Below are 23874 nucleotides of genomic sequence, written 5' to 3'. Positions count from 1 at the left end.
CAGGACGTCTGTGAAACGCGTTGTTTTTAGCCTTATCATGTTTGAATAAATAAGTTATTAATTTACTTATTTTATTAATCCACTGTTCTAATTCAGCACACGGAGGAGCGCGCGAATTAGAGACACCTCTTCATCTTTTCCTTTGTACAATTCTCTAGGCGCAGACATCCACTGTACACACAATGTCTCAGGGCCATATTTCATCCACGCAATGCCTGATTTCTGGCAGAACAATGAGAAATTCTTCATTGCTTTTATGTATCAGAAATGACGTAACATTTTATTTTTTTCTGCTGTTTTTTGTTTATTTTTTTATGTGAGAAATATATTGCACTTTTAACATTTTCTATCCAAACTCTTGATGATTAAAAGTAATCAGGATTTGTTCTTAAAGACGAGCTGATAGTAAGACTGTAACAATGAGGAGTGTCAGCAAATAACAAGCCACGTTCGTGTTCCCTCTGCATTTTTGGGAAGGTTGTGGGATGTCGGTCACATTATAGAAGCTCAGCTCTGGCACATAAGACTGGATCCAGGACTGGTAGGCGGTTACCAGTGTGTAGACCCCGGGACGGTTGGGTAAAGCACATCCGGCACCCCAGCTTACAATGCCAGGTTGGTACCAGACACCATTGACCTTGCACACGAGAGGTCCTCCGGAGTCTCCCTGAAAGACAATATCTAGATACTTACTGCACAATAGATTCAGAGATCGTAGACCTCTGGGTACAATATAGAGTTTGGTTGAGAGACAATGGGGCCAAAAGGGTTCATGAATATCAACCAAGATCAAGCCCAAGAGAAAATAAAGAAGAGTTGGCCTTAGCTTTCACAGCTCAGAGGTGGTTAAGACTTTTGAACTTCTATAGACTGATAGAAGACCAGGAATGGATGTAAGGATTCCTAAACTTGAAGCTTTCTAACAAATATCCCAAAACAAACAAATGAGTCAGATAGGGACAAGGCAGAAGTAACCAACTTAACAGTTTATTCTCCTTATTTAACACAGATATAGAGAGGGATAGTTTTGAAGAGGAAGTAAACCATGTGAGAACAGAATATGTCAAAATACAAAAATAACTTCCTCAAAATAAATTCTTCTTCCCTACCTAGCTGATTCCCAGTGGGTGTAGCGTTCACAGGGATAAAGGTGTCATTAAGGTGGTTCTACTCAAGTTACAGGCTCTAACGGGGGGTCAACGGGTTTTCCCTCTAGGCTGAAAGTCTTTCTGGCAAAGTCAATTAAAGCTTTCTGGGCCTTCCTCTCACTGCCTTTCCCCATCTCGTATGCTGCACCGCCTCAGATAGAACCCTGTACTGTATGTCAGCGTAGGAAGTAACGGCCTGGCTCACTTGTGCCTCTCGATCACCACAGTGTACGTCCACTTCCAGATTGGAATCCGCACTTGGTCTTCGGTGATTGACCTGCGACGGCCGTCTGTCGTGCCAAGACAGATGAGGGCTAGGCCTAGAGTCTTGACAAGCGTAGTCCGGCTTGCGGGTCTTAACTGGTGCAGGACTTGACCTTAGGTCTTGACAGGCATAGTCTGGCTCGTGGGTCTTGACCGTCATCTGAGTCCTGCTCACTGGCACGCGATGCCCCCGGGGCCATACTGGTGACTCAGTCATGGCGTCTCTCTCAGTACACGTCTTGCTGGTCTCATTTATTGGCACCAAACTCACTCTCGCCTTGTCACTCCGTTTTTTTTAATCAGAGAGCTGCGTCATATATGTCACTTGACCTGGTGCTCCCTTTGGACTCCTCCTCCCTGCAACACTTCCTTTTTCTTCTGGTTTCGCAGGGTTCCATTTGAGCAGTAGGTGGCAGTCAGTCTCCAATTACAAATGGTGCACACTGGTGCACACTCTCATCTTCCATTGTACACTCTCTTACGTGGCTACAGTCTAGGTTACAGGCACCAGTCACCTGTCTGACTAGAGACAACAAAGCTGACAGCAGAATGGTCGGGGAGCAAATGGTGCCCAGTTTGTCATTGTCTAACAACTAAATTCCTCTTTATGAGGATTTGCCACTCAGCCAACCACCCTCTTAGTCAGCAATATTCCTGATTGTTAATTCTGATACATTGCGCATTTCATTAACTAGCCTTCTGCTGTCTGACCTTGGGATTGATACTTGGACTTGACCCTGGATTGGTATCTGCTGATTTTTTCTGCCCCTCCGAGCTGGTCTCTGCCTTCTGCCTGTATTGTGTTTGACTATGGATTGTTGATTTTTGCACTGCCAACTCGCCCTACCAGCCAGCAGCTAGTGCATGGACGCAACCCAAGTCCTTTGCAGAGACATGAGATTGCTGTACAAGGTTGAAAGGTAACATACTAAAGTGTTCTTTCAACCTGCTAAGAAGAGTGACTAGTGCAAAAAACTGTCCTCTTAACGCCAAGATATGAATTGTGTAATGCAAAGCACAGACTAAAAGTAGCTTGTGCTTGAGAAGGGAAAAGAAGATCTCAGATTCTAATAAAAAGAATAAATCGTTGGTAGTAGGCTGATCCATAGAATATCTTACATCTTAGACCACTGGGATCAGCAGTAATTTGCAGATAAAGTGTTTATTTCTCGTGTAGCACCATCACATGGAAATAAAGACACTTATAGTATACACTTTTTGCTCTGGCAAATTAATCGAAAACCCAAAATTGGGGAACCATTTGGTTTAATTCAAAATGGCTTTTTTAAACCCAACAACCTCATTAACTCTATTATGATTAAAAAATGACCAAGACTTTGAGTTAGACCAAGAGAGACCCAACTTTTACACAACATTGTAAGATTCAACGTTTCCTCACCTGGCAGGAGTCTTTCCCTCCTTTTGAATATCCGGCACATATCATGGTGTCATACACTAAGGTAACAGAACTGCTGGTCTGTGAGTCTATGTGATACAGCAAGTCACACGTCTCATAGTCGATCAGCGGGATCATCACCTTCTGAAGAGTCAACGGGAACGGCAGATTTACTAAGAAAAGAAGGAGCCACGTTAAATGTCTCATGGGCTTCTCAACTACTTCCAGGTCATGTAGGATAGAGAACATGTGCAAAACCTCAGACGTAACTGGAGCATCCATTACCATCTTACCAATCTCTTGGCCATGTATCTGTTGGGATCATAGCTTCTCTATAGTCAATAGAGGTAGGAATTTGACCAAGTTTTAAAAAAAAACTATGTAGAAGATCACTGAGCATCCCAGTAATGGGAAATATCGTTCGGATCTTTCATGGTTTCACCATTTCTTTATTTTCTGTTGTCTATTTTTTGGACAGAATTGATCATGACAAAATAAGATGTTTCTAAAAATAATTGTCTAAGAAAATTCTTATCAAAATCAAAATCTTGAAATTTAAACGAACAAGTACGAAGTAGATATGGTTAGCTATCACAGTAATAAGATCCCACCAAAATAAAATTATCACCATCATCTGGAACAGTAGAGTAATTTAGAAGTGTCCCTCACCTCCCGATGCAAGGTCTCCCCAGCCGGTGACCCAACAGTCCATGCCGCAGGGGAAGGTGACGAAGGCGGCCGGCAGGCAGACGGGCTGGATGTACTTGGTGTCCATGACTGGACTGTCGAGCTTTAGTAGTGCAATATCCCAGTTGTGCTGCCAATTTTGATACTGCGGATGAATTAGAACCACCTCCAGACCACGAACGACTTCATTAGGATTGTCAAGCTGGAGCTTGTAGGCTCCTAACACTGCATAATAATTTCTAGTGTAGGGATCCCTGGGAAGCAGAGAAAATGATCAGATGTTATCAAGTCATGAAAACATCCAACACCCGGTGGCTCTAATCACTCGACAAGACCCAACTGCACAATTATTGTCTACTTCTCCACATGTATAAGGTTTGGAGGTGCGGTGGGTGGTTTCCTTCTTTACTCTTCTTGACCCAAGATGAGTGTCTTGAAATGAGCAGCTTTACAGAAAAATATGATTTTGTGATACTCTGTCGAGCAACATAGATGCCTTATGTGTCAATGTGCGGCCGCCCAGTGGTTATGATGTGAATTGCAGAATTTTGACAACATGTCACAGTATTATATGGAATTTGCATCATGAGACATTGAAGTCCTTTACAAAATCTGTGGAGAGTTTAAAGGCGGACATATGTGACTGTGAAAGAGGTTGTTCAGGACCAAATTATTAATGAACTCTATGAGGGATCAATAGAGATGGGTGGGGGTCCCTCACCCAACAGCCCCTCAAGTCACAGGAAAAGGGCTCCAACAGCGACTAGAACTAAGTGAGTACATTGCTTTTTGCAGTTTATCTCAAACTGACTTAAAACATAAAGAAATAAAGACGTAAATAAAAAATGAAAATACTCGATAAAAAAATGCAACAAAAGGCAATTAACAGTGTATCTACCCCTCACTGGTATCAATAAAAACATCAACTCCCCATGGGAAAAATAAACCTTCACACTGCTCCATCGATAGAAAAATAAAAAAGGTATCGGTTTCAGAAAATAGAGACACAACTATTTTTTTTAAAATGTTTCACTACTTAAAAAGAAAAATACGTATGGTATATATAAAAAAAACTACAACTCGTCACACGAAAAACAAAGATTGTAATGAAAGAATGAAAAACGTTCCGACAATTGGAAGAAGGGAAAAAACGAAAGTTCAAATAAGGAACATTTTTCTTGGTTGTTGGGGGAGGGGTGGGGTGTCCGGCACATATCGGGGGTTCCTATCAATTATACAGACGTATATCATCCAGCATGACGGCGGTCTACTGAGAGAGATGAACCCAGGACTTACTCATCGAAGCAATGGGCAGTGGTCAGCACCCACTGGGACGTGATCAAGGAGCCACCACAGACATGGTAGTAGTTCCTTCGCATTCTGTATAGCAGACTGACTTGCCACGGCCATTCTCCATCCAGAGCGTCTGTGCCACCAACAATGCGGCTGGTGACCTGCGGGGATCCACAGACCGAGCCGCCATCTGCAGAGCTGGGGATAGCTGGAAGGAAAGATCCATACAAGTCAATAGTAGCCGTGCCCAGGCTCCAACGTTATTACTACACGTCACCGCGGTCATATTAATATGGGTCAGTCATACTTACCAATTCTCACGAGACATCCAGAGCGAACAAAAAGTAAGGAAAGATCTCTTGGACTCCCAAAAGACTTCTCAAATTCCTATGTCCGCACTGACCCAGGTGCACAGCGACTGCCAGATTCTGGTGACAGTCACCCAAATATTCATCTTTCCTGGGCCAAATGTTGACCAACATGTGAAGACAAGGCGACCATTTGTATCTTCTCTATCCTCACTCCTCATCTTGTGCGAACTAGATTCAGCGTAAAACCAAACTTATCTTAGGAACGTAGCTGCTTTCTCAAAAAATGGAACTGAAGCAAGAATTGAAGTCTCTCCTGTTGATTGTACTGGAAGCTTCGCCCAGGGAAGAACCCGAGTGTCCTGTTATGGTTCCAGTTAGGATGAAGTAATCGGAACCAAAAGAATCTGCTACATGTGTTGCCTTATATATAACATCCTAACGTGGATACAAGAGGTAGTTCGGGAAATCATGATCCCAATGAGATTAAAAATAGGGGACGCCTAAATAATAAATGATACTTGCAAAAATATGGAGTATATAAGCCTCAAAAACAAGAACGAAGAAAGTACAGTTATATGAAAAAGTTTGGGCACCCCTATTAATCTTAAGCTTAATGTTTTATAAAAATTGGTGTTTTTGCAACAGCTATTTCAGTTTGATCTATGTAATAACTGTTGGACACAGTAATGTTTCTGCCTTGAAATGAGGTTTATTGTACTAACAGAAAGTGTGCAATCTGCATTCAAACAAAATTTGACAGGTGCATAAGTATGGGCACCCTTATCATTTTTTTGTTTTAAATACTCCTACCTACTTTTTACTGACTTACTAAAGCACTTTTTTGGTTTTGTAACCTCATTGAGCTTTGAACTTCATAGCCAGGTGTATGCAATCATGAGAAAAGCTACTTAAAGTGGCCACTTGCAAGTTGTTCTCCTGTTTGAATCTCCTCTGAAGAGTGGCATCATGGGCTCCTCAAAACAACTGTCAAATGATCTGAAAACAAAGATTATTCAACATAGTTCAGGGGAAGGATACAAAAAGCTGTCTCAGAGATTTAACCTGTCAGTTTCCACTGTGAGGAACATAGTAAGGAAATGGAAGAACACAGGGACAGTTCTTGTTAAGGCCAGAAGTTGCAGGCCAAGAAAAACATCAGAAAGGCAGAGAAGAAGAATGGTGAGATCAGTCAAGGACAATCCTCAGACAACCTCCAGAGAGCTGCAGCATCAACTTGCTGCAGATGGTGTCACTGTGCATCGGTCAACTATACAACGCACTTTGCACAAGGAGAAGCTGTATGGGAGAGTGATGCGAAAGAAGCCGATTCTGCAAGCACGCCACAAACAGAGTCGGCTGAGGTATGCAAAAGCACATTTGGAGAAGCCAATTTCTTTTTGGAAGAAGGTCCTGTAGACTGATGAAACCAAGATTGAGTTGTTTGGTCATACAAAAAGGCGTTATGCATGGCGTCAAAAAAACACAGCATTCCAAGAAAAACACTTGCTACCCACAGTAAAATTTGGTGGAGGTTCCATCATGCTTTGGGGCTGTGTGGCCAATACCGGCACCGGGAATCTTGTTAAAGTTGAGGGACGCATGGATTCCACTCAGTATCAGCAGATTCTTGACAATAATGTTCAAGAATCAGTGATAAAGTTGAAGTTACGCAGGGGATGGATCTTTCAGCAAGACAATGATCCAAAACACCGCTCCAAATCTACTCAGGCATTCATGCAGAGGAACAATTACAATGTTCTGGAATGGCCATCCCAGTCCCCAGACCTGAATATCATTGAACATCTGTGGGATCATTTGAAGAGGGCTGTCCATGCTCGGCGACCATCAAACTTAACTGAACTGGAATTGTTTTGTAAAGAGGAATGGTCAAAAATACCTTCATCCAGGATCCAGGAACTCATTAAAAGCTACAGGAAGCGACTAGAGGCTGTTATTTTTGCAAAAGGAGGATCTACTAAATATTAATGTCACTTTTCTGGTGAGGTGCCCATACTTATGCACATGTCAAAATTTGTTTGAATGCAGATTGCACATTTTCTGTTAGTATAATAAACCTCATTTCAAGGCAGAAACATTACTGTGTCCAACAGCTATTACATATATCAAACTGAAATAGCTGTTGCAAAAACACCAATTTTTATAAAACATTAAGCTTAAGATTAATAGGGGTGCCCAAACTTTTTCATATAACTGTATATAAAAAAGTATAACAATTTTATCCAATGTCAACAAATATATTAAAGTCACATATAGCATAAAGTAGCAAGATGGTCGATGGTGAGGGCTTAAAAGATGAACAATTACGCTCAATAATGGACCAAAAGGTAAGTATGTAGTAGTGACTGAATGGAACTACTGATCAATTCATAAAATTGTGTATTGCTGCAAAACTTTACAGGGAATGTGACTGAGCTGTAATCTTGTAGAACCAAACACATATAGTGCATAACAGCGCTGAGACACCGGGTGATGCTCCTGGCAGGTGAAGCAATCAGCAGTAATGTACATAAGGTAAAATGCTCACCCATAAAGTTATATGTCCATGTGTGTGAGTCTACAGCCCCGACGCGCGTTTTGTCTGGGCTTCCGCAGGGGGCTGTATGGAGGCATTAGAAAAAATATTTTTGTGGCTTTGCAGAGGGGGTTTCAGACTCATATGCATCTTCTTAGAATTCTGTAAAACAGGCAGTAAAGGTGGTGGCCGTACTTTATATTGTGGAAACCTAGTGGCAGATTTCCTTTAAGCAAGGTATTCCCTATCCTATAGATAGGGACAACTTAACTTTTGTTGGCATATCCTAATAAACAAGTCTTGAAGATGCTATTATAGTCTATTGAGTTGTTTCTTGCAAATTTATTGGGAAGCAACGAGGGGGTAAAAAGCACAAAGTAAGACTCTCCATAAAATGATCCCCAAAACTTGTACCAAACATGAGTAGCAAATGGGGAATAAATGGAGCAGTTTAAGTTCAGCTTGAGGTCAGCGGAGCCGAGGGCGACAGGATGAGATAATGTCTCGCCTTCATTCGCCCTGTGGTATAATCAGCAGTGCGCGGATTGATTGAGCGTCCTGATCCATGAATCACTCCACTCTTATCGATTACCTTTGTCTGGATTTGTCAGCGGCTTCTTCCTGTTCCAGAAAATCTGTGAGGTCGCGTTCACACAGAGCTTTTTGTTGTGGATTTTGAATAAGGTTCTTATTGATTTTAATGACTAAACGTTCCTATACCGCACAAGGTGCTGCCTTATTTTCCAAGAAGCAACAGATCAATTCTTAAGGCAATTCTGCTTGAGAAAAAAAAAACTCCAACTTTAACTACTGAATTAACAAAAGCAAAAAAAAAGTCAAACTAAGAAAAGCCCCTTTAAAAAAAATACAAAAAAAGTTTTTTTTTTCAGCCAGAAAACTCCATGTAAAGAAAACTTGTGAATCTGCCCCCAAAACAGGCTGTAAGCCGGTCACTGTGCACACACGTATCTGTGTGGAAGCTTCATCCAGGTGCATTTCTATCATTCGGATGAATGGTCGCGGTGTGACCGGCTGCTCCATCAGTATTTTGCCACTGTGCCGCCCCTGGCTTTATCCTGGGGCTGCCGAAGCTTCTAGCTCATCAGTTTTGTCACCTGGTGCTGGTAGATTCGGCTGTATTTTTTCTGTTGTTTTTTAATTTTTTTTTTGCCCATGTTACAAAATATATAATTATCAGTGTATTTGAATAAATGAATATTAATTAATTACACTGTTAATTATACACTTTTAATATATTTTGTAACCTGATTTATTTTTGTATAGTAAGCATCCGCACGGGTTTTCATTACGACCGCAGTCTGAGTTGTGGCAATGTTACACTTCCTATACAGATCTCATTGTATTCACTCTTATTCTTTCTATTTTTATTAATCTATTATTTCATATTTTTTTATGTTATTTTTATATACAGTACAGACCAAAAGTTTGGACACACCTTCTCATTTAAAGATGTTTCTGTATTTTCATGACTATGAAAATTGTACATTCACACTGAAGGCATCAAAACTATGAATTACCACATGTGGAATTATATACTTAACAAAAAAGTGTGAAACAACTGAACATATGTCTTATATTCTAGGTTCTTCACAGTAGCCACCTTTTGCTTTGATGACGGCTTTGCACACTCTTGGCATTCTCTTGATGAGCTTCAAGAGGTAGTCACCGGAAATGGTCTTCCAACTATCTTGAAGGAGTTCCCAGAGATGCTTAGCACTTGCTGGCCCTTTTGCCTTCACTCTGCGGTCCAGCTCACCCCAAACCATCTCGATTGGGTTCAGGTCTGGTGACTGTGGAGGCCAGGTCATCTGGCGTAGCACCCTATCACTCTCCTCCTTGGTCACATAGTCCTTACACAGCCTGGAGGTGTGTTTGGGGTCATTGTCCTGTTGAAAAATAAATGATGGTCCAACTAAGCGCAAACCGGATGGAATAGCATGCCGCTGCAAGATGCTGTGGTAGCCATGCTGGTTCAGTATGCCTTCAATTTTGAATAAATCCCCAACAGTGTCACCAGCAAAGCACCCCCACACCATCACACCTCCTCTTCCATGCTTCACGGTGGGAACCAGGCATGTAGAGTCCATCTGTTCACCTTTTCTACGTCGCACAAAGACACGGTAGTTGGAACCAAAGATCTCAAATTTGGACTCATCAGACCAAAGCACAGATTTCCACTGGTCTAATGTCCATTCCTTGTGTTCTTTAGCCCAAACAAGTTTCTTCTGCTTGTTGCCTGTCTTTAGCAGTGGTTTCCTAGCAGCTATTTTACCATGAAGGCCTGCTGCACAAAGTCTCCTCTTAACAGTTGTTGTAGAGATGTGTCTGCTGCTAGAACTCTGTGTGGCATTGACCTGGTCTCTAATCTGAGCTGCTGTTAACCTGCGATTTCTGAGCCTGGTGACTCGGATAAACTTATCCTCAGAAGCAGAGGTGACTCTTGGTCTTCCTTTCCTGGGGCGGTCCTCATGTGAGCCAGATTCTTTGTAGCGCTTGATGGTTTTTGCAACTGCACTTGGGGACACAATCAAAGTTTGCCCAATTTTTCGGACTGACTGACCTTCATTTCTTAAAGTAATAATGGCCACTCGTTTTTCTTTACTTAGAATTTGTATTATGGCAATAAAAAAGCAGCTAACAGTCTATTCAGTAGGACTATCAGCTGTGTATCCACCTGACTTCTGCACAACACAACTGATGGTCCCAACCCCATTTATAAGGCAAGAAATCCCACTTATTAAACCTGACAGGGCACACCTGTGAAGTGAAGACCATTTCCGGTGACTACCTCTTGAAGCTCATCAAGAGAATGCCAAGAGTGTGCAAAGCAGTCATCAAAGCAAAAGGTGGCTACTGTGAAGAGCCTAGAATATAAGACATATTTTCAGTTGTTTCACACTTTTTTGTTAAGTATATAATTCCACATGTGGTAATTCATAGTTTTGATGCCTTCAGTGTGAATGTACAATTTTCAAAGTCATGAAAATACAGAAAAATCTTTAAATGAGAAGGTGTGTCCAAACTTTTGGTCTGTACTGTATATATTTTACATGTATATTAAACTTTTTCTATATTACCTGAGGTTACAATTCTTCGCTGTACAATTTCTCTATATTCTCTATTTATAATGATGCACAATATATACAGTATCCTTCTATTACTAATGTGCTGGCGAGCAGCTGGAGATTTGGTGCCGGCCTCCTGTGCTTATATTGTGCGATTGTGGTTATTTGATATTATTTATATCAATAAATAATATATATTTTACCAACACTTTGAGAATCGACATTGCGTTTTTGACCTTTATGCTAATGCTGACTTCTCTTAAAACTTCTAACCCAAATGTGAACAGAGCCTTAGAGTAAAGAGAAGGAAACTGTGAGAAGGGACAATAGTTTGACAAGAGACAATAAGAAAAAGATGCTGGAGCCTTGGAGAAGAGAAGAGGAAACTGAGAGAAGAGACAATGGTGGAGAGACAATTAGAAAAAGATGCTGGAGCCGAAGAGAAGAGAAGAGGAAACAGAGAAGAGACAATGGTGGGGAGATAATAAGAATAAGATGCTGGAGCCAAAGAGAAGAGGAAACAGAGAAGAGGCAATGGTGGGGAGATAATAAGAATAAGATGCTGGAGCCTTGGAGAAGAGAAGAGGAAACTGAGAGAAGAGACAATGGTCTAGAGACAATCAGAAAAAGATGCTGGAGCTGAAGAGAAGAGAAGCGGAAACTGAGAGAAGAAACAATGGTGGGGAGATAATCAGAATAAGATGCTGGAGGATTAGAGAACAGAGAATAAAACTTTGAACAGAGACAATGGTGGAGAGATAATCAGAATAAGAATGTGAAGCCTTAGAGAAGAGAGAAGACTGGGTCAGTGACAATCAGAAAAAGATGGTAGAACCATAGAGAAGAGAGAAGGAAACTGAGAGAAGAGACAATGGGAGGGGGGGTGATAGATAATCAGAAGATGCTGGAATTGCCATTTCTGCAGTCCTGTGTAACACCCCAGATACCAGCAGCGGTACATCTCACAGATAAAAGTCAATGCAACCTTCATCCCTTTGTAACACAACAGACACTATATATACGGCAGGTCTCTTACCAACATGTAGGAGTAGCAGGACACCGAGCAGGTTCTTCTCCATGCCTTCGCTTTGTCTTCTCTTCTTGGTGACCAGATGACTCCTCGCAGCTCATCAGATATCGGAGAATTGGTGGGAAAGGAAATTTTTGACACTGATCTACAAGGAATCATTGATTTTTCTCTTTGTATCACCTCTGTTCAATTTCCTGATAGGATTTGACAACTTGAATCATTCTCTCCTTCCTTTCTGCAGGTACCTGTAAATGAGTAACCTGAGCACAATACCCAAATCTATATTTTAGGCAAAGTCCACATGTTCGGCCGTGATCTGCTCCTGGTAGAATATTAATAGCTGGTATGGATTTTGATGGCATTTTAAAGAATCCATAGTGTGATGGTACACAGCTCCTTATATTTCCTGACAGTTTCTGTATTTCCCGTTCATTTTAATAAAATGTAAAGACATACAATGTCCAAATAAAGCCAGTCCGTGAGTTGTCATGCTTGATTGTGGTCACCGTACTTCAACCATTACCTATCACACTTTATGGCCTTTCGTAACCATTAGACTCATTATTGGGAAGCCTAGTAATAGGAAAGACTAGTCATAGAAAGATGCGGACATCTCCTCTCCAACATAGAGTTCTTGACCAGAGTCTACAATCATCCATACTGCTTCTTCTACAAGTCAAGATAGTCATTTTCTTGACATGAACTTAGTAGCACACGCCTGAACAGCGAGGTCTCAGAAGCTGGGCTAATTATTTGTAAACGAATATTTCAACCAAAAGATCTCAAGCCCCTCTTGTCAAACAAAACCGAAATCAAACTTAGTTGTGCCCCAGGGATGTATCGGGCACAATCATCAACCTTGAAGACAATCCATAGCAGGAGGACAAATTTGAAGGAGAACGATATACAGCCAGCTCTATTCCCAGGTGGGTTGTATGAACTGTTGTTTTTGGTAATTAGCCATTTTGTGTGTATCAGCCTCAATTTTTTCCTGACAATATTTTCTCACTGCAATTTCTGACTTGCCATTGTGGACTCTTGACCTGTTATTAACACGTTTCTTATACTCCAACGCTACCATCACAAATCTAAGACTAGTCCTTAAGGAACTGATGCAGTGAAGACCAGATCTTTATAAAGGACTTAAAAACTAGGGAAGTCTTAGATTCCACAACTCAGGTTTGACTCTTCCCTGCATTATGGTAGCTTGGAGACCTCCTCCCACTTTTCCTCATGTTATGGTGGGTTTTGTCCCCACTAGTGTTGAGCGAGCCCTAAAATGCTCGGGTGCTCGAAGCTCAGGCCGAGCTCACCGTGATACTCGGGAGCCCAATGTTAGTCTATGGGAGACCCGAGCATTTTTGCGGCGGCACCCCCGGCAGTCTGTAGAAAGCCTAAAAAGTGCCCAAAACGATAGTGACAGTGCTCAAATGACATGGGGACAGCATGGGGATCGCCCCAGGAAGTATTTCTGACCCCCCAGGTCATTGCTGTCAACAACGTGGTCAGAGGTATTAAGCCACTTTTATGGGCTCACAATAAAACGTTCAAAAACGAAACTGAAACGGTTTTCCTGTGAAATATGTTAAGGAACTTCCTTTCCAGGGTAAAGACTTGTGTATAAAGTAAAATAAATAACCAAAAACAAAAATACTCCTCCACACCTTGGGCTATGTTCACAAGTAGCATTTTTTATGCGTTTTTGCACTTTTGTATTGCTTTCAACCGGGACAAATGCATTCACTGGGAAATGTCATTTTAACATTTTACAACCTTATCTGGCCATGTGCTGTGTGACACATGCATACAGTGCTGAAAAGACATGGGAACAGCATGGGGAAGACCCCTGGAAGCATCTCTGACACCCAGGTCACTGCCTAAAAGTGTGCCCATCAGAATTGATCCTTGCCACATCAGAAGATGCAGACTTGCAACTATCCCCGTGCAAGTCCTTGTCCCAGGGCAGTGTTCAATTGTACCTCCCCCATTCCTTGCAATGCAAGCGCAAGTATGCAGCCTGCCACCCACCCACCCCCAGGCTGCAATACCAAACTGCTTGCTTGCTTGCACTTGAAATTGCGCCTTTTAGGCATGTGGAGGCGGAATCTGGCCACCACGTCATGGCTGTGTCGGCGGCCTGGTATTCATACTCAGTCTCCAGCTGCCCGGCGGCCGGGTGTCCACGCTTGGTCCTCAGCTGCCAGGGGGCGGCCGGGTGTCCATACTCAGTCCCCAGCCACCCCGCGGCCGGGTGCCCACACACGGTCCCCAGCCGCATGGGGATGGCCGGGTGTCCATAAACGGTCCCCAGCCGCCCCTATTTGTCCCGGTGCACCTTATACACAAGCGCGTATACCAAAACATTTCGTGCCCGCAACCACCGGGTACTGCGCGCCTTCAAAACACTGTCCTACCTGTCGTGGTGAAGGTCCCCGCCATCCGGAGCCGGTTCCCGCCATCCGCAGCTGTTTTCCCGCCATCTGCAGTCGGTTTCCCGCCATCGGACGCCATCTTTAGGACGCCGCGCGGGAAGAAGAGGGGCGTGGATGCCGAAAGCGCGCGAGACCCGAAGCTCCGCCCCACGCACCGACGCTGCGCAAGGCGCTGGAAGGGAGAAAGAGCGACGCTGACGTCATCGGAGCGCAATGCAAGGTCCTCTACCCCGACGGTGGACTGCGGAGCCGCGGCCTACGGAGGAAGATCATCGCAAGGTAGGCCACGGCCCACTAGGGGGGAAAGGGGATGTCGGATACAGAGGGGAGCTCCACCGCCACAGCCACCACCAACGCAACCGCTGCTGCGGTCATGCCATTCACCATACCCTATATCCCGGGGGCAACCTGGCTAACCCAGTACTCAGGGGAGTCACATAGCCTAAGTGACTTTAGGGAAAGACTGGACAGCCTCTTCCAGGTATACCCCCTCACGGAAGAGCAAAAAATAAGCATCCTGGTGGCCCAGTTAATCGGGGCAGCCCAAAGGGAGGTAAAGTCCTGGCCACCTGGGAAGAAGAGGACTGTCAGAGAAATACTAGCCCGTCTGAAAGACACGTTTGACACCAGCACCTCAGCTAAAATAAAACTCGGATTTTACGGGTGCAAGCAGCGGGCACATGAAAGTATAAGAGACTATGCTCTAAACCTACAAGAGGCCCTGAGAGCCATTAAACAGGCAGACCCTGACAGCGTGCGGAATGCAGATGAACTGTTAACTGAGCAATTCATTGAGGGTCTGCTGTCCAACGCCCACCGAACCCAGTCACGTGCAATGGCCTTGCAGAACCCTGTTTTAGACTTTGCAACGTTCAAAGACTGGGCCATCCGGGTGCTCCAAGAACCGGCACCGGGTAGCACTGTAACCCACTGGTGCCCTGCTATTACCTATCACCAGGAGGCGGCGCCCTTGTCTGCAGGGCCTGTGGGAGCTGATGCGCAGGCTTTGGATAACAACCCGGCTACAGACCTGCACCATCAGGTCCAAGAGCTAACCAAAAGCGTAGCCGCGCTAACCAGAACTGTGCAGTCTTTGCAGGTCTCCCCTCCAGAAAAGATCCAGCTGGCATCCGGACCGGAGGACGTCCCGTGGCACCGACAGAGGAGGGTCCCAACGTCCAGAGGAAGACCCAGCGACAGATACAACGAGGACGGACGACCCATCTGCCGCCGCTGCAATCAACCTGGACATATGGCAAGGTACTGTCATTTAAACGGGCACAACCTGGGGTAGAGGGCCAACCCCCAGGCATGAGATCATCAGGCCCATCGAACTGGCGTGATAAATACGTAGGGGAACGTCCGGTCTTGCCTGTGGTACTGGATGGCATTCCTATGAGTGCCCTCCTGGACACTGGGTCACAAGTGACTACCAGCCCGTACGTGCTCTTTAAGCGGTACTGGAATGACTCGGACATAACCCGCTACCCAGATGACGACCTGAGTATCATCGCCAGTAATGGTCAGCCCGTGTCGCAGGTGGGATTCAAAGAGGTGACCATTAAGATCGGTAAGGTCAAACTGGCGGCACAAGGACTGATCATTGTGGACATTGACCGTCATGAGAGTCACCCTAAAATAACCTTAGGGACTAACTTGATTGAAAATTGTCTTGCAGAGGTGATTCTCATTTTACAGCAGGTTGCCAAGAACGCCAGTGAGAATGTGTGACCCGTTCCCTATTGCCATGCCCCCAAAAAGTGAGATGATGATCTGGTGCCGGGCAGCTATTGGTCTAAGAGGTAGAGACTACCAAGCAATGGTAGAACCCGTCTACTCAGACAGTAGGCCCAACATTTTGACAGCACGGGGAGTGGTCGATGTACGCCATGGGAGGGTGCCCGTCCGCATCATAAATATCGGGGAGAGAGAAGTATACCTGCCCCGGTATGCCACGCTAGCCAAATTGTTCACCATAAACCAAAATTCTGTAAAGGCCGTAGAACCCTTGCCTCCATCTCAACCAGAGGAAGGTAACGGCTCTAAGAAACAAATGGAGGACTGGTGTCAGCAACTGCATTTGGGTACTGACTCCACTCCCTCACACCAAAAACAGGGAGTCTACCGGGTGGTTCAGGAGTACGAATGAGTCTTTAGTAAACACCTGCTAGACTTCGGGCGAGTAAAGGGGGTAGAACATCACATCCCCACGGGAGACCATCCGCCCATAAAGGAAAGATACCGACCTGTGCCCCCTGCACACTATCAGCATGCAAAGGGGATGTTGCGGGACATGAAGAAGGCTGGGGTAATCAGGGACAGCTGTAGCCCCTGGGCAGCTCCACTAGTTCTAGTGAAAAAGAAGGACAACACCATGAGAATGTGTGTAGACTACAGAAAGGTCAACCGTATCACACACAAAGATGCGAACCCGTTACCTCGTATAGAAGAATCTTTAGCCGCATTAAAATCTGCTAACTTCTTCTCCACTTTGGATCTTACTAGCGGGTACTGGCAGGTTCCTGTAGCAGAGGCAGACAAGGAGAAGACCGCATTCACCACCCCGATGAGTCTCAGCGAATTCAACTGTATGCCGTTCGGGCTCTGCAACTCACCAGGAACCTTCCAACGGTTGATGGAATGCTGTCTGGGACACCGGAATTTCGAGACGGTCCTGTTATACCTGGACGATGTCATCGTCTATTCCAAAACCTACAAGGACCATCTGAAACACCTGGCAGAAGTGTTTGACGCCCTGGCAAGCTACGGCCTAAAGGTGAAACCCTCCAAGTGTCACCTCCTGAAACCAAAGGTGCAGTACCTGGGACACGTGGTGAGTGCTGACGGAGTGACTCCTGACCCCGATAAGATCACCGTGATTAAAGACTGGCCAAGACCCTCCAGCATAAAGGAAGTGCGGCAGTTCCTCGGGTTGGTAGGCTACTACCGAAGATTCATTCCCGGTTTCACCAAAATGGCAGCCCCTATGCAGGACCTCCTGATAGGTCAATCTCGGAAAGCCAAAAACCAGAAGCCGCCCTTCAGGTGGGAAAATCTGGAAGAGGAGTCCTTCTGCCAGCTGAAGATGGCCCTCACGGGGGATAAAATCCTGCCATACCCTGACTACAGCCAGCCCTTTATCCTCCACACGGACGCAAGCAACATCGGGCTAGGAGCCGTACTGTCCCAGATCCAGCAGGGGAAAGAACGGGTAATCGCTTGCGCCAGCCAAAAACTATGGCCCACGGAGAGAAACCCTGAGAATTATAGCTCATTCAAGCTGGAGTTCCTGGCAGTAGTGTGGGCAGTGACCGAACGTTTCAAGCATTACCTTGCCTCTTCCAAGTTCACCGTGTACACGGATAACAACCCGTTGACACACCTGGACACTGCAAGGCTTGGTGCCCTGGAGAAGAGATGAATGGCCCGCCTGTCCAACTACGAATTCACCATCAAATACCGGGCGGGATGCTCAAATGCCAACGCAGATGCCCTGTCCAGAATGCCAAACTTACCGGATGTAGGGGAAGATCCAGAAGATCTGGAAGAAGTCGAACTCCCTGCGTTCCACCATGTGAAGGACAGGCGCTCTGCTACGTTCAATCCCTTATCCCACTACAGCTGGGCGGAGACACAAGACAGTGATCCCGCAGTCCGTCTGGTGAAGGAAATGCTGACACAGGCTGATGCCCGTCTCGACCCAGACGCTACGGAGGAGACCAAGCAACTGTGGAAGGAGAAAAGTAAGCTGTTTCTCTACAGGGAGAAGCTGTGCCGGAGGATGGTCAACTCTCGAACACATGAGCTGACCTGGCAGGTAGTGGTCCCAAGACGAGACGCGGCTATGGTTCTGGAGGCATACCACAACGGAGCAGGACACTTTGGATGGAAGAAGCTGGAGTTCTTGTTGCGTGAACGGTTCTACTGGGTAGGCATGAGAGGAGCCATCGAGAGGTGGTGCAGAGACTGTGGCCCGTGCAACCTAAGAAGAGAGGACCGTGCCAGCCAGAAGACTCCCCTGCAGCCCATCATTACCAGGCAGCCATTGGAACTGGTAGCCCTGGACCATGTGAAACTGGCTCCAAGCAAATCTGGGTACGTCTACGCCCTCACAATAGTAGATCACTACTCCCGGTTCCTGGTGGTGGTCCCTGTCAAGGACTTAACGGCTCAAACAGCAGCTAGAGCCTTCCAGCAGCACTTCTGCCGTCCACACGGGTATCCGGAGCAAGTGTTGACGGACCAAGGACCAGCCTTCGAAGCGGAGGTCTTCCAGGAGTTCTGCAACCTGTATGGCTGCAAGAAGATAAGAACAACGCCCTATCACCCTCAGACCAATGGACTATGTGAGAAAATGAACCAGGTGGTGATAGACTTGCTAAAAACGTTGCCCCTGGAAGAACGCAGTCTGTGGCCTGAAAAACTGCCTGATTTGGTGGACTTGTACAATCACATCCCTGTAGGTTCCACCAACTGTACCCCGGCTTACCTAATGAGAGCAAGACCTGGTAAGCTGCCTATTGACCTGGATATGGGAGTCCTGACACCTGAGGACACCTCGCCAGAGGCAGACTGGGATACAGAACGGCAGCAGCAGTATCGGAAAGTACAGGAGAGCGTCGAGCGAAGTCTGTCTCAAGCAAGAGAAAGGCAAGAGAAGGCTTATAACCAGTACGCTCCCGCAGTTCCCTGGTACCTGGAGAGCAGGTCTTGAAGAGAAAGAGGCGGCTCCACAAGTTGGATGACCAGTGGGAGAAGGACCTGTACACCGTACTGCCCTCAAGTCATGAGAACCCAAAAGTCTGCGTAATCAGTAAGGATGGAGGAGAGACCACAGCCATTGTCTCCAGAGACCACCTGAAAAAGTGTCCCGAGCAGCTGCAAAGCCAATGATGACGATCAAGGAAACCCTCAACCCGCCGAGGAAAGAGAAGAAATGATCAGCACCGTACTCGGAGACTTTCCCCGGTGTTGGACACAAGTAAACAACGCTATCGTGGTACTCGTCCTCACCTTTCTCCAGCCAGCCCCTCAAGGGCCTACAGAAGAACAGGTAGTGTCAGAAGAGCAGCCGGCCCAGGAGGCAGAAGATTCCATACCATCAGACCAGGAGAATCAACCCTCTGCTAGTAGTGAGCCTGCCGTGCCCCTAGTAAGCCAAAGAGTACGCAGAAAGCTGCCCAGCTTACCCATAACACCTCCTACACCCTGTAGTGCAGAACCAGATAGTGGGTTACATAGGTCCACCAGGAGCACTAGAGGACAGATGCCCGCTCGCTGGAGAATCTAAATTGTAATACTTGTAAATTGCCAATGTTGAAAAAGGTTTATGTTTTTGTTGCCTGTTCATTGATTATGTTTCTCTAGTTACCCTGCAGGTTTATTTGGACTGACAGGTTATGGACGCTGAATAACTGGAACTACATTGTAGATAGTTGCACCTTGGTGCCTCTTGCGAAGATGGCCGCAGAAGAGAAAACCTGTCTGGCATGGCCTCCTTGTGGCCCACAGTAGTTAGTCTCAGCCTTGCAGCCACGCCCAGGGCCAACGCTTGGGGTTTGCTTTGGACAGGTCCCCTACTCTGTGCCAAGACTTCACCTTGTTGGGTGATATGGACACCTGGTCACGGACACGCCGTGACCTCTAAAGACTAAAGCTTCTTGTACATATGTTATTGTATTATTGTTTATACCCTGTATTTGTGTTTTCTTAAAAATGTGTTTAGTCCCGGAGTACTAAAATTTACTAGGTGGGAATGTGGCACCCCAGGGGTCTGGTTACCACAGTAATAGAAATATTACGTCTGAGAGCAAGTGGGAGGTTTTTCTGGTCAGGAGCCCTTAAGCATGCAACACCTTCCTGCCCAGGCCTGGGAGGGGAGGAATCTGCCCTTATAAACTGGGTCTGGGGCGGGATTAGTGGAGTCAGAGCCTGGAGACAGTTCCAGTCACAGGGAAAGTGTCAGCAAGGAGCTCTGTAGGAGCTAGGAGCAGAAGACCAGGGGCTGGAAGCTAAGCAGAGATATAGCTCGCCCTGGCAGAAGAACCTAATAACCGGACACCGGAGTCCGCGGCTGTGAGGACTGATATACACCCAGCAGAAACCAGCCGGCAGGGGATTCCAGGTCCTCTGGCCATAGAAGCCCAGAGGCTCAGTCACAAGGAAGGGACCAGCACCGCCATCCAGGAGCGGAGGCTAACAGAAGGCCCCAAGTCACCAGCCATACGGGTGAGCACCACACGGTATACTCAGGGACGTGGGCTACTTCTACCCGCTTACAGCAAGGTAGCCAGAAAGAGTGCAGATAGACGGGGAGGCCTACAACTCCACCTGGCCAGGGGAACTCCTGTTTGCTCGCAGACTGACCAGGCCCCTTATGCTAGCCAGTACTCCCGGGAGGGTCTGCCTTCATATCACCAGTAAAGACCCTGAACTGCACTGCAAAGACTCTGAGTCATTCCTGCTCATCGCCGCACCAGCACTACTAGTGCTGGGACTCCCGTGCACTATCACCCCCACCATCAACTACACTGCCCTGGGGCTGCACTCTTCCCGTGGGGAGTCATACTACCTCAGCTGCATACACCATTAGCCCCAGAGGTCTGCCTTGCAGCGGCGGTCCGCACTGACCGCAATCCACGGGTGGCGTAGTCGGACAATTAAACTAAAAACCCCCATAAAATACCGCCATTGGCCTGACCACCCTGAGCCACGGGACCGGGTCACTGCCACGGATACTACAACCCCCAGAAGCCCGGTTTCGTGTGCCCCTCGGCCCAGGGGGCAAGTCACATGCACAACAGGGGGTTCTCTTACACGCACAACAGCGGAAAAAGCAGTGGTGACACCCGCTGACACTGGTCGTGGACCCTGGGGTTCGCCCCACAAAGTCGGGTGCTTTGCTGACATGTGCCTGATCATGCTGGTGGTGGTCAGGCTGGTAGTTTTGTCACCCCTGCTGATGCTGGCATGGCAGGTGGTACAAATGGCCTTTTTGGGGTTTTCAGCAGAGTCTTTAAAAAACTTCTAGACTCTGGAAGACCTACTGGTTGTACTGGCAACGACCCTCATGTTGGTGTTACGGGGATCGGTTGCCTGCCTTCTGTCGGCGGCCACCACACTGCTTCTTCCTGCCTGTTGGGGTACTCTGCCTCCCTCCCCCTGTGTGCTGCTGGCCTCGCTCTGCGTGTCCTCCTGCCACGTTGGGTCAGTTACTAGATCATCCACCTCCTCCTCCTCTTCCACTTGCGCACCACGATCCTCCTCCTCACTTCGTGGCAATTGTGTCTCGTCATCGTCCACCTCTTGTGACAAATTGCCAGCGTCGCCTTCCTATGGCCGTGGCTGTTCAAATATTTGGGCATCGCTACATGGGATCTCCTCTTCCACCACTTCAAGCGGAGCAGGCCAGGGGCACAAATCTGGAAATGGACCAGTGAACAGCTCTTCAGAGTGTCCAAGTGTGGGATCACTTGCTGTCTGACGACACTCGGCATGGTGGGAGGAAGGAGCATCAGGGTGAGGAGATGTATGCGGTCGAGACTCACGGCTACTTAGACTTGACCGTGTGGAAGACAGACCGGAGGTGGTGGTGCCCAGGTAACTGGAAGTATTGTCTGCTATCCAATTAATAACCTGTTCACACTGATCAGTTCTCAATACTGGTGTTGTTCTGTGCTTCCCTAGTAATTCGGTCAAGAACTGGGAGTGAGAAGATGTGGCTGTTGGTTGTGGCACATTTTCACCTTGGCCACGGCCCCGTCCTCTGCACGCACCATCACCAGAACGTCCACTTCCACGTCCCTTGCCTCGCGTCTTGCCCATTGTAAATGAAGTAAAATAGCTTACACTCGCACTATCAATGGAAAAAGGGTAATAAAAAGGAGATTAGAACTGTAGAAGAGGAAAACCACAGTTCTATTTCTCTGGCCTACACCAGAATCTGTTAAACAGATATATTTGTGTCTGAACAGTCAGGGAGACACTATTACTGTTTTTTTTACGGAAAAAAAGGCAAAAAGCTGGATATTACAAAATATATTTGTGTCTGAACAATCACAGATCCAAATTAAATAAAATAAAAAAGCGGTCTATAGGGAGCTAAAAGTATCACCTGAGGAAGATAGTTTACTATCGAAACGCATTGTGGAAAGGGCTCATTAAATTTATTTTTTAGCCCTAAATCTTTTACCTCTAGTGTTCATTCTTTTAGCGCCCTATAGACCGCTTTTTTATTTTATTTAATTTGGATCACTTTCAGTACCCCTTTGGGGGTTAGCGGCAGGAGCAGCTTCTAGTCAACCATTCCTAATCCCCCTACCATAAAATTCCCCATTGTTGCTCAACTCAGGACCTGCGGTTAGGGGCTGCACTCTCCTAACTTTCAGGACCTGTGATCCTGAGTCATGTGATCTGTGGGCGGTCACGTGGTCTGCAACTTTGGAACCTGGAAGCGGTGAGCACGAGTGGCGGTCTGCAGCACACGGCACGTGGTGTGCCAAGCCACCTGCACCCTGAGGTGAGACGTATCTGCTCCTTCTATCCTCACACTAACACCGGAGTTGTGCAGTGGTGCACAACTCAAATAGGAGAGTGGCCCTTTGGATATTTCCGTCACATTTACCTATCAGGTCCTTCACATAGCGCGCTTTTTTTCTCCCTTTCTCTTCTTGAACACTCACAGACACACTCTTTTTTTTTGGGGGGGGGGGGGACACCAAAAGTTAATAAGACGGGTATATGTACAGCCTGACTGAGGGAAAAAAAAAAAGAGGATTTAGATGAAAAAAAAAGGATTTTTCCTGGCCCCAGACACCTGGTGCTAAGTCCAGCAATTTCAGCAACAGGAGCACACAGGACTGTAATGCAGCGTTTGCTGGCATATCCACTGCGTCTCCGCTACAGCCTGCCTGCCTGCCTGCCTGATATACCTGGGATGGATATTAGTCCTCAGAAGGACTGTTTGTTTGATCTGGCAGCCTTTACAGACCCTACACTACCTATTTCGCAGTATAAATCTCTCCCTAGCTCAGCAGCGCTGTCCCTACACTGTCTGATCCGGAGCGACTGTGTCCAAGATGGCGGAGCCCGGTTTTAAATACTCGAGGTGACGCTGTGCGGCCAGCCAATCACTGTAATGCCCACAACCAACATGGCTGCAGCATTACAGTGACTGGCTGGCAATCCCTGCATGTTCATTGGCTCTGTAAAGAGCGCCAAACATGCAGGGAGGGGACCCGAGCTCCTGCCCGAGTAACCCGGAAATGCTCGGTGCTCGCCGAACATCCCGAGTAGTGAGATGCTCGGGCGAGTACCGAACAGTGTCGAGCATGCTCGCTCAACACTAGTGCCCACTCATTCTTCTTCCCGTTGTTTTATGGTGGAATTTGTGCCCATTTTCTTCTTTGCAATATGCATGCTTGGTACCAGCTCTCGTCTTTATGTATGCTGGGCTCCGTGCCCCTCTCTATTCTCCATGTTATGGAGCCGTTACTGCCCGCACTCCTCTCTGGGCTCCATGTCTCTCTCTATTCTCCATGTTATGGATCCCTTACTGCCCGCACTCCTCTCTGGTCTCCATGCCCCTCTCTATTCTCCATGTTATGCATCCCTTACTGCCCGCACTCCTCTCTGGGCTCCATGTCTCTCTCTATTCTCCATGTTATGGATCCCTTACTGCCCGCACTCCTCTCTG

The 23874-nt window shown here is 46.5% G+C and overlaps 1 protein-coding gene across 1 annotated transcript; it reads right to left on the bottom strand.

The window, feature by feature from the left end:
* Nucleotides 1-270: 270 nt before the first annotated feature.
* On the bottom strand, nt 271-11996 carry LOC141162626 (serine protease 33-like). Its single transcript, XM_073648911.1, has 5 exons — nt 11755-11996; nt 4792-4996; nt 3478-3749; nt 2812-2981; nt 271-667 (listed from the first exon to the last, which is right to left on the bottom strand). Exons 1-5 carry the CDS (start codon nt 11795-11797, stop codon nt 389-391), a joined length of 969 nt encoding a protein of 322 aa, XP_073505012.1. The 5' UTR covers nt 11798-11996; the 3' UTR covers nt 271-388.
* Nucleotides 11997-23874: the final 11878 nt, after the last annotated feature.

Source organism: Phyllobates terribilis, unplaced genomic scaffold, assembly GCF_046119375.1.
Source record: "Phyllobates terribilis strain yellow unplaced genomic scaffold, ASM4611937v1 Scaffold_9__5_contigs__length_417890890, whole genome shotgun sequence".
NCBI classification, from domain to species: domain Eukaryota; kingdom Metazoa; phylum Chordata; class Amphibia; order Anura; family Dendrobatidae; genus Phyllobates; species Phyllobates terribilis.
Note: the sequence above shows the minus strand (reverse complement) of the source record. Positions and strands in the feature narration are given on the sequence as shown.

Bases quoted from the DNA above. Each gene is read 5' to 3' on its own strand.
- LOC141162626 (XM_073648911.1), bottom strand. From the start codon at position 11,797: ATGGAGAAGAACCTGCTCGGTGTCCTGCTACTCCTACATGTTG. The intron at 3,750-4,791 runs GTAAGTCCTGGG...TCTGCTTCCCAG, and splicing joins ACTGCCCATTGCTTCGATGA to GGATCCCTACACTAGAAATT. The intron at 2,982-3,477 runs GTGAGGGACACT...TTCTTTTCTTAG, and splicing joins GGGAGACCTTGCATCGGGAG to TAAATCTGCCGTTCCCGTTG.